This window comes from Sylvia atricapilla, chromosome 1, assembly GCF_009819655.1.
Source record: "Sylvia atricapilla isolate bSylAtr1 chromosome 1, bSylAtr1.pri, whole genome shotgun sequence".
In the NCBI taxonomy this organism is placed as follows: domain Eukaryota; kingdom Metazoa; phylum Chordata; class Aves; order Passeriformes; family Sylviidae; genus Sylvia; species Sylvia atricapilla.
This window is the reverse complement of record NC_089140.1, coordinates 141,997,984-142,007,632: the sequence shown is the minus strand read 5'-3', so window position 1 is coordinate 142,007,632 and position 9,649 is coordinate 141,997,984. Positions and strand designations below refer to the sequence as shown.

General features: G+C 39.9%; 1 protein-coding gene across 2 annotated transcripts in view; it reads right to left on the bottom strand.

Moving 5' to 3' along the window:
• Nucleotides 1-2,400: 2,400 nt before the first annotated feature.
• Nucleotides 2,401-9,649, bottom strand: part of NSMCE2 (NSE2 (MMS21) homolog, SMC5-SMC6 complex SUMO ligase) — a 134,489-nt gene continuing 127,240 nt past the window's right edge. For both annotated transcript variants that reach the window (XM_066335966.1, XM_066335976.1), the window contains 3 exons: nt 6,425-6,510; nt 5,984-6,090; nt 2,401-2,816 (listed from right to left, as the gene is read on the bottom strand). In XM_066335966.1, coding sequence (XP_066192063.1) covers nt 2,696-2,816; nt 5,984-6,090; nt 6,425-6,510 — 314 coding nt within the window. In that variant the 3' untranslated portion in view covers nt 2,401-2,695. The remainder of the gene's footprint in view (nt 2,817-5,983; nt 6,091-6,424; nt 6,511-9,649) is intronic.

The window sequence follows — 9,649 nt, the reverse complement described above, 5'->3', positions numbered from 1 at the left end:
GGTGCACCTGATTCTAATGGGACTCAAGTACTCTCACCAGCAACCCTGACACAAGTGAACAAGTATGTATCTTTTTCTGGATAACATGGCCGTATTTTAAAAGAGGAATCTCTGCTGATAAAAGCAAGAAACCTACCTCTGTTTAAATCCACATGCCTATTCACCTCAGCTGTGATTGTTATTAAAGCTAGGCAGGTGAGTGCTGCCAAAAATCAGTCCATTTCTTTCAGGTGAAACCAAGAAGGATTTTGGAACTTAGGCTGCACGTCACATGCTGTTTAGGTTCTCTGATTCACTGACACTGCCTGGCTCAGGCTAGCAAAGGAGAGAAGGAAGATGATGTACTTTGAAGCAGGAATATGAACATCCAAAAATACCCTTCCTCTTAGAGTGGCCATAAGTGATTATTTGTTCTTTTCATTTGAAGTGTTGCTTCAGATTTGTTGTTTTTTTTTTTCTCCCAGCTGCATCATCCTAAGCAGACAGTTCACCTTATTACCTGTGGATTAGCTAACAGAGGCTGAGTGCAGCAGTGTGATGGGTCAAGCCTCTTTTTCACGTAGGACAACAAGGTGTAACCAAGACAGCAATCTCCCTCCCAGCATTACTCACTGGAACATGAGGGCAACGAACCGTATCAGGAACTGCAGCAATCCAAGGCTATACTGGTACAAATGCCACAGGTAACAAACCAAACCTGCTGCCACCGGTTTGTTGGTAGGAATCTGGGTATAATTTACCATTTATAATGTTATGTGTTATTGGAAGGCACACTCAAACAACCCAGGCACCTACACAAACTAAATTTGAGGTGCAACACTTGTGGCCATAGAAAATGTATGTAACTCTTTGCATCTGAAAACTTGGGAGGCTGATTATCACTGGGATTGAATTAGATCCAAGAGGACAATGTTAATGCACCACTGTCAGAAACTGCAGAGCTTGTTTAACCAATGCAAGTTTCCGTTTCTGACTGTTCTGCTTAGAAATGGTTCAAGAATAAATTTAACCACAAACTTAGAGATGAAACAAAAAGGACATTCCCTCCCCCTCCCTGTTTTGGTTGGTTGGTTGTTTTTGGTGGGTTTTTTTGCTATTGTTAACATCCTCCCTTGTGGTATTTAACTGAAAATCAGTGATCTACCTTAAAAACTATAGGTTTAAGCCATGAGGTATCTTAAAAGGGACCTGATTTTACACATAAAATACAAACAAGTACATACTGCTCAACCACCCCCCAGTCCCTTTCAGCTATTTCAGCTGGGCTTCCGTGGCAGAAGCACCCACGCTCACTGCCGAGTTGGGAAAAGATGGACCTCGGGGGTTAGACCACATAATGAAAATTAGCCAGCCAATTCCCACGAAGTGTTTTGAACACAAAAGCCCAGTGCAAGTAATAATGGCTCAGTTCTCTTTTTCAGCTATGAAATCAGCTTGCAGATTAATATTCTTCAATTACAAAATAACAATTTTCAGCTTGAAGTGGTTTGTGCTCTTAAGTGCAATTTGGGTTAATAATGGTCTGTGAAAGGCGAGCTGTTAGCAAACAGCAACCCGGAGTGAAAACCTGAGCATATGGGTACCTCAGCTACATTTTACATGAAATGTCAGACTGTAAATTCAGAAAAATTACACAGGAAAATACCATCTAGCCCACTAAGAATCCCAAAGCTCAAAGAAACCTGTATTTTCTGCTTACATATACCAAGAGATAATTGCCACCTGACTGCCAAGGCAGCTCCTTTTACCTATGGCTATTTCTAACTCGTGTATATATATGGCTTATCTGCCTGATGTGTTCAGATCAGTTTAGGCAATAAATAGTGTCACAAAGTTGAAGTTCTCTTATGGATCTGTGCCCAGAAGCATAGATAGCTGAAGCTTATATAAAATGAGATTAACTGCTTTTCAATCCAAGGCATATGGTTACAATATATTTGTACTATCTAAAATTTAGCTATTGGAATACCTCTGTAAATAACTGTAGTCTTCCAGCCTACAATATTAAAGTAAATCCTTCTGGGACTCCCAGATGCAAAAGGCCTGAATTAAATGCTTCTGAATTTCAAAAGAAAAACATAAGTCAGGACAGAGAGTTCAAAAATTTAAAAAAAAATGGCCAAGATCCTCAAAGCTGAGTGGTTTTTCTCTGTGGCCACAAACAAAGTATAAGTGTGCAAAACCTTCTGAAAATTTATCTCCGAGGTTTGTGTTAAAACATGGGCATGGTCCCAAGCACTGAAAATCCTTGGTCACAGTGCTCAGAACTCCAAGCATTCCCAGTAAGTTACAGAGATAGTAACAGAACCATCTGCAATATAGAGCAAAACACTCATTACTGCATGCTGGCAGGATCTGCATCTCTCATACACTGAAGAAACTAGCACGCTGACAAGGAAGTTTAAATGCTGCAAAACATGCTTTATTTACCAAATGTAAGCTTTTAGAAATTCAGGAAAGTAGAAAAAACCCAAACAAGTTTAACTGGAATTCCTTATATTCCCAAGTTCAGAAAATTTATTAAGTGACAGCAGAGACCTTCAACTTTGGCTATAAATGAAACATTTAACAATTATTTACCTATAAATAAAACACTTAACAAATAACAATCAGTTATACAACCTATTTAGAATCAGCAACTTATCTCACAAGACCTCTAGTAACAAATTTTCTTTGTGGCAGTAGCATATCCAGCTCACGTGTCCATTGTTGACCAGCTTTGTTTATTCTGACTGTCAATCACTCTTTTAAGTGCTTCATCTGGTACAAGATCTGATCCTTTAACGTCAACATGGCTACAGCCCATTTTAGGGCATCTGTTAGAAAGAAAAGAGAGACTCCATTAAATTGGAAGAATTGTACTTGTCAGATATAGGCTTTTGCACAGCATCTGCTAGCTTTTCTTTTTTAAATCTGGGATCCACTCTTTCTGTCAGTTCCTTGCTACCTCTTGTCCTCTTCACCAGCTCTATGTGGGAAAAAAAAAACAAATCTATCTCAACTGGTGAGAATCATCAGCTGAAGGAAGGAAAGAAGGAGCACAGTGAGAGACAGAACCTTTCACCTGTGGCTCACTCTCTTGCTTCAAGCACACAAGCTGCTTTCATTAGCAATATCAGCACTGCATGGACACCTTTGTGTGTTGCTTTCTCTCTCTAACAAACTGCAGGTAAATACCTCTTACTGTACTAATCTGCAGTGCAGAAGTATAATCTTCCCTGGCAGATGAGTAGGGAAATTATTTTCTAGGGAAACAAATAAAAGGGAGTGAGTCTTGCCACAACTGACTGGTGAATCAGTGGACTATCTAGCTGGTGTAAAAATCAACCTGACCTTTTATGAGCTGTGAAAACTCAGAAAGGAGAAATGGGGTAAAATTAACAGCCTCTAGATGATAATGACATGCAAAATGTCTTACAACTACTTGAAACAGCCAGATAAAGACAGTAGGGTGAAAGATATTTAGGGACCAAAGGTCATTTTCCTTTGGTGGCAGCCCAAACATACACAGATGGTAACTATAGTCAGAAGTAACGCTTTTCCTGAATGTTTTTTCTCTTAGAGTACCTTTACTCTGAGGTGCTGAACTTACACTCACTACTCACAACTTTTACTCCAGACTTGTCCACAGCTTACTGTGTTTGTCATAGATCAGTCATTTAATTGCTCTGTGCCTCAGTTTTCCCATTTATCACCTTAATACAGCAATAGCTTGCCAGATTAATGAATAACAAGTGTTCAGAAAGCTCCCCACATTTCCTGTAAGCATAAAGTATTAGTATGTCCTTCCAGGCAGTGGAAAATAGTGAGCAAACCAAGAGACGTAAGAGTTGCCTCAAGGAGTGTGTGACAAGTCTGTCAGCACGGGGCTGTGTGTACGTCAGCTGAAGGGCTGGCAGGCACTGCCCTGCCAAGGGCACTGAAGGGATCCCGTGGATTCCAGCTGGGAAGTGCCTGTAAGGAAAGAGCTACTCTGTCTCCAGAGTGAGCAACAGCTCTGATTCCAGAGCCGGGATCGAGAGGATCCTGTAGTCGTGCCCTGCTCTGCCAGGACACCTGCTCCCACAGGAAGATCCCTGGCAGGAGCACAGCCCAGCAGCCACGCCACCAGACTGGGATACTGAAACACGGAACTTGTTGCCACAGCTGGCCTGTCTTCCCACCACAGCTGATGATGGGTTTTCAAAGCACCTGCGTTTTCAAGAGGAAGTTTAAAATTACAGCAGGTTGGTCAGACTGGGCAGAGAAAACCAAGGAGTCCTTCTTAATTTAGTTACAGTGAAGCTGTGGCATTGCTGTGTGCTTTTCTAGCACTGGAAAAACTGCTGTAAAAATGGTAAAGTTGCAAGCTAAAAGCTCAATATTAAGAACTGCCGGTGTTCAGACTACACAAATAATTTCAGTTATTTGGTATAAGGTAGCTTTTAAAGCTAGGTGTTGTACAGCTGATACAATTTTTATAACTCCAGAGTTTCTCTAGTCTTCCATTTCTTAAAAGGTAAAATAAAATTCAATCATGTGACCCTATTTGTTTTTCAGCAGGGCTGAAACTTTTGATCTACTCCAACAATTTTTCCTAAATTGACATTATTCTGATGGATTTAACAACACAGAGGAATATTTAGTTACAAACATCCTAAATTCAGAATCAGAGAAGGTATTCTTGTCATTGGGCTGTTGAGCACACGCTTTTTTAGCCTCTCCCTATCCTCCAGAAAAGTCACTTTCCTCCAACTTGAGAGCTATTTCCCAATTCCTGTTTATTTTTCCAGACAAGTTTCTGTCCATGCATATTGCAGGTTTTGTTGTTATTCCCAGTATATTGCACTCATTCCAGATCTTTCCCTAGACTTCTTAACACAAGCAAGGTACTTGCATTTTGTTCTTCAAGCTCTTTTGACACTGAGGTAGTGGCTGGGCATCCCAACTAATGCTTGGTTTTATAGCAGGGCTTTCTTGTAACAGGGAAGGAGCATGGAATAAAAACTCCAGCTCCACCTTTGTAACTCCCATGGAGGACTGTGTAGAGCCTAACAGAAACGCCAGATCAACAGATGGAGGAAATAAGCTGCCTGTGGCATTATCTTCAGGGAAATCAGGTTGCTGGTCTCTGACAGACCTTCCTGAGTAAACAGCACGTTTATTAAGAAGTCCACAACTGGTAAGTTTCCATCAAGTTTCCATAAGGTTTCCAGCCCCAGAATGGGAGTCTAGCATAAATGGCGTTAAAACAAATGTGAAATCAATGGTGAGATGATGTGTCCTCTCAACTTGCTTCAAAAAGTGTTAGTGTTCAAGCCTCTTATCTTTTTCTTTTTTTTTTTCTTATCATTCTCATTTTCAAATTTACTGCAGAGAATCTGAGATGTAAAAATTCAACTGTTACATCTTTTCATTCATAAAAATATGTCCCGTGTGGAAAAGTAACAGACTGTTTTGGTGATATAAGGAAAGAATTACTTAACTGCATCATGGAAGGAATTGCACTGCATTATCTGATCTCATTCATAAATTCTGTTCTACCTAAAATGTTGTGGTTTAATTTTTCTCACTTTAACACTCAGTTGTTTTGATATTTCTGAGCTGTATTGGAATATAACTGCAAAAGAAAGTGCACTGTTTTTCATTTACTTCAAGGCTTGCTACAGAAGCAGTGGGAACAAATCAGCAACTAAATTTTAGGAAACTGAGGTCCTTCTTTGTTGGACATGGCTATACAAAATGTCTTAACTTCTGTTGTGCAGCTACGAGTAGCTGTAACTTCCCCACACAATTCCTGAATATTTCCTTACACATTGTTTTCATTAAAAAGAAAAGCACCTTCACATGTCTAATACTAATGAGAAGACTCTGACTTGGGCAGATGCTGAGGTTTTACTTCCTGCAGCCTTTCCAATCCAAACACATTTCCTAGAAAAAGTGGAGTAAAATTCCACTTACACAGCAAAGCAAATAGCTTTTCCACACATTCTTTTTAGCTTACCGAACTTTTTTCTTTTTCTGCTTTTGAGTCTGGATCATTTCTAGAATGGCGTCTTCTTCATAACTATGTCCACAGACTTTGTTCCGTACTGGCCTCTTCATTGTCATCTGTAATCAGTAAGGATTGATTTAAAGGAACTGATAATGCCCATGAAAATGCTTCTTTTGAGATTTTATGTGAAACAGCAGGAAATGTGTTTCTCACTCATACACAGCATTCCAATCAAATTATAGATGAGGTCCTGCTTGGTAAACTACATTCCTGCTTACAAGGGTTTTCTTCCCAAGCAGTATTGCTCTCCCCTCATAATGCTTAAAATTTATACTATTTTCTGGTTAAATATAAGGCTGTTTAACAGGTACTGCAGATTTGTAATAAATGAACCAATGAAAAATATGGAATAACTATTTCCCTGTCAATTACTGCAGCAGTGATACATACCTGTGTAATGGGACAAATAAAGTTCATCTGGCTCCGAGTCACAGCTATATCTTCATCGATTTGTTCAATGGTGTCATTACCATGATCTGATTTATAAGACAGTAGAACGGGAAAAAAAAGAAAAAAAAAATCTTATTTAATGTAGATTGCCAATACTTAAAATAAGCTAATAAAATCCACATTTGCCAAGCACTATCTCACAGTGATATCTAAAACACCAGAGCATGTTTCTGCACCACTCCATGAACAAGACACTGCAAAAAACCCCGTAACATAGTGTCTTTTAGAAAATATGGGGTTTTATATTGTAACCACTTTTTGTGTGTCTCAGTGTGTGTGTGTGTGTGTGGCTGTTTACAGGCAATGCTAGAAAGAAAGGCTGGGAAGGAGAGCAGGCTGGCCTGAAGATATGCAAAACCTTTGGTATTCACTATTCAAGTCCACCAAAACCCAGTAACACACAAATGAGTCCCCAAACCTAACAAAGAATGAGGTGGAGCAGATCTGGCAGTCCTACCCTCAACATCAGTTTGTGTTTGAGTGTCCTAAATGGGCTTGTTGTATAGCCTGTATATACTGTACACACAGAGGAATTTGTACTCTTTATCATAATGCATAATTTATAAAGTGATACTGCTGCATTTTGATAAGACTATAATTAGTGAAAAACAAAAGCCAAAAAGTGTCACAGACAATAGAAATGTTTTTGAAGTACCCTTAAGGAGGAGGGGCAGAATGAAATACTGACAATTCCCAGAAAACACCCAATGGCCCAATCCAGGGAATGAAGGGCAGAAGAACAAGAATAAATCCACCTAGAGCTGGAGGAGCTGCAGGTCCTCACCTTTACCAGAAGAAGAAAGCAAAGTATAAGCAACTCTGTGCACCCAGGGGCACACCAACTAGTGTTCCATGCAGAAGTTAGTTAGCCAAAGTCAAAAGTTGAGACACAGGAGCAGCTCAGGAAGAGACAAATATGTATGTGTGTATATATATGTATTTATGTATATCTAGATAGAGAGAGAGAGCACTAAGTATAGCCTTAATGTAATGCATACATGTTGTTTTATCTGTTAGCTCCTCCTCTGTTATTGTAAATCTAGGCTTTTACTTGAATGCATTTGTTTATCTTTGAATCTTATCTGGAAATAACAGCAAACTTAATACCTGTCATAGCTTTCCATTCCTTTCGGGTAGTTCTGCAATACCTTTGCAGCCGCAGGGAAGGGCCCTGGGGTGCAGTCCTCATGGTGTCCCAAGCAAAGAGAACATTTTTATTGTCCAGCTGCACAAGCTCCACTCCAGGGGAGGAGTGAGAAACACAAGTGGACACAGAGAGTTTAAAATTACTTCATGATTTGCTTTGTGCGGTGCCTCAGCCTGGGTTCCCTCTGCTGCTGTTGCACACTATCAGCTAATCTTTGCATCCCTGGTATTCAGTCTTCCACATCTATTAAGGATCAGTGTTTCCTAACTTATGGTCAGTCCTGCGTGCCTGTGTGATACCATCACCTTCCGGATGATACCAGCAGACATCACCCGTGGAGCAACCAGAACCTCTCACACCCAGCCTAAGCTGAGCTCGCTGCCCTGTGAGCCAGCACGGCTCTGGCTGGGGGACTCTGGCATTGATGTTGCAGCCATTACTCTACCACAGCACCTCTTGGTATGCCAGGCCTATTTCCAGACCTTCCTCCTTAACAGAGCTTGCCCTTCTTTCCTTTTTAATATTCCAAGCATTTAGGAATGTTTCTGACCCAGGTACTGGGGTTGGAACTAGATGAACTTTAAGGTCCCTTCCAACCCAAGCCATCTTATGGTTCTACTCCTGTGAATACCATGGGAATACTCAGGCAATCATCAAGGATATTTCTGTGTCTGCTGCTAAGGTCTCATGCAATCAACAGGTGTGTATTCTGGGGGAAAAGGAGCTCAAATATCCAATGTCAATCATAATTTCAAGGCTTTAATTTCCAAGAATATTAACATACCTTCATCAGATACTGACCACCTAACAAAGGCAAACACTTGCAAATCAGAAGGAAAAAGTGGGCACAATTTAACTATAAATATCAAAACTGCAATGGTATGGACACCAGAAATGCACTTGTGTTAGTCACCAGTTTTCAGAAAAAAATTCTATTACATACCATTCTTAGGTTGCTCATATATGTGGTTTATTCTATCATAAGCACATAGTATTTGAAGAAAGTACAACTTTTGAAGGGAAAAAGGATTTTTTTAATGAAGCTTTTGAAATACAAAGCAATGGGTGAAATCCCACTAAGACAGCAAGGCTAAAAAATATTGGAGTTATTGGCAGGTGACAGCTTTGGCATGGACTGTTTTACTTCAATATCATGATTTTTTTTCTACTAGGAATGCCAACAAAGAACAAGATATTCAGACTGTCCTTAAATTCACGTATCTTGACATACTGCAGCTCTAATCTTCCCTGTAGAAAACATCACGTTCTTTTATGTTGTATTTTGTTTCAACCCATGAACTTGGCATGTAATTCCAGTGTACCAGAGCATCACGTCAGTCAATGACATTAGAAAGCATCAGTATTAGCAAGATCTAGGACAGGGGGATTGCTTACAAAAGATGATTTTTTTTAAAAAAATCAACATGTAGGTGCCAAGGAAGGTGGGTGAATTTTTAAAATGTGGGGCTTGTGCATGTGACTTTACTTCTAAAACACAACAATATAAGATAGGCATGTAAGTGGCTTTTTCTGGAAGAGTATTCACCTGTGCAGCACCTTCTGACTTTGCTAAAGAGTCACCACTTCCCTCATCACTTCTGTGTATGCTTACTTAGGTAACAAACAACACAAGAATTTAGGAGACTATAGTGAAGCATCCAAGTTCAAAAATATGAGCTCAAACTTGGGTACTGGTGCTTGAGCCTCCCCTGAAGGCCTCAGGTCTCTAATTTACGTGAACTAAATCCCAAGCTGGAGTAACTCTTTTCCCATACTGGCTTTGGAGGTGATTCAGATGCTTCATGTTTAATGGCTGAAATTTCAGGAGTTGAGACCTAATCCTTGTAGGTGGGGTATATTAATCTTCTTGGATTCAAACTGTCCTCTTGCTGCAAGCTTATCTTAAACACTTCAGGTTGCACTTCATTTGCAATTATTTTGTATACAGCCTATCAGAGTGGGGCCCTGGCTTCAAAAGGTGATCACAGCCCAAATGAATCATTATTTAAAATATTTCT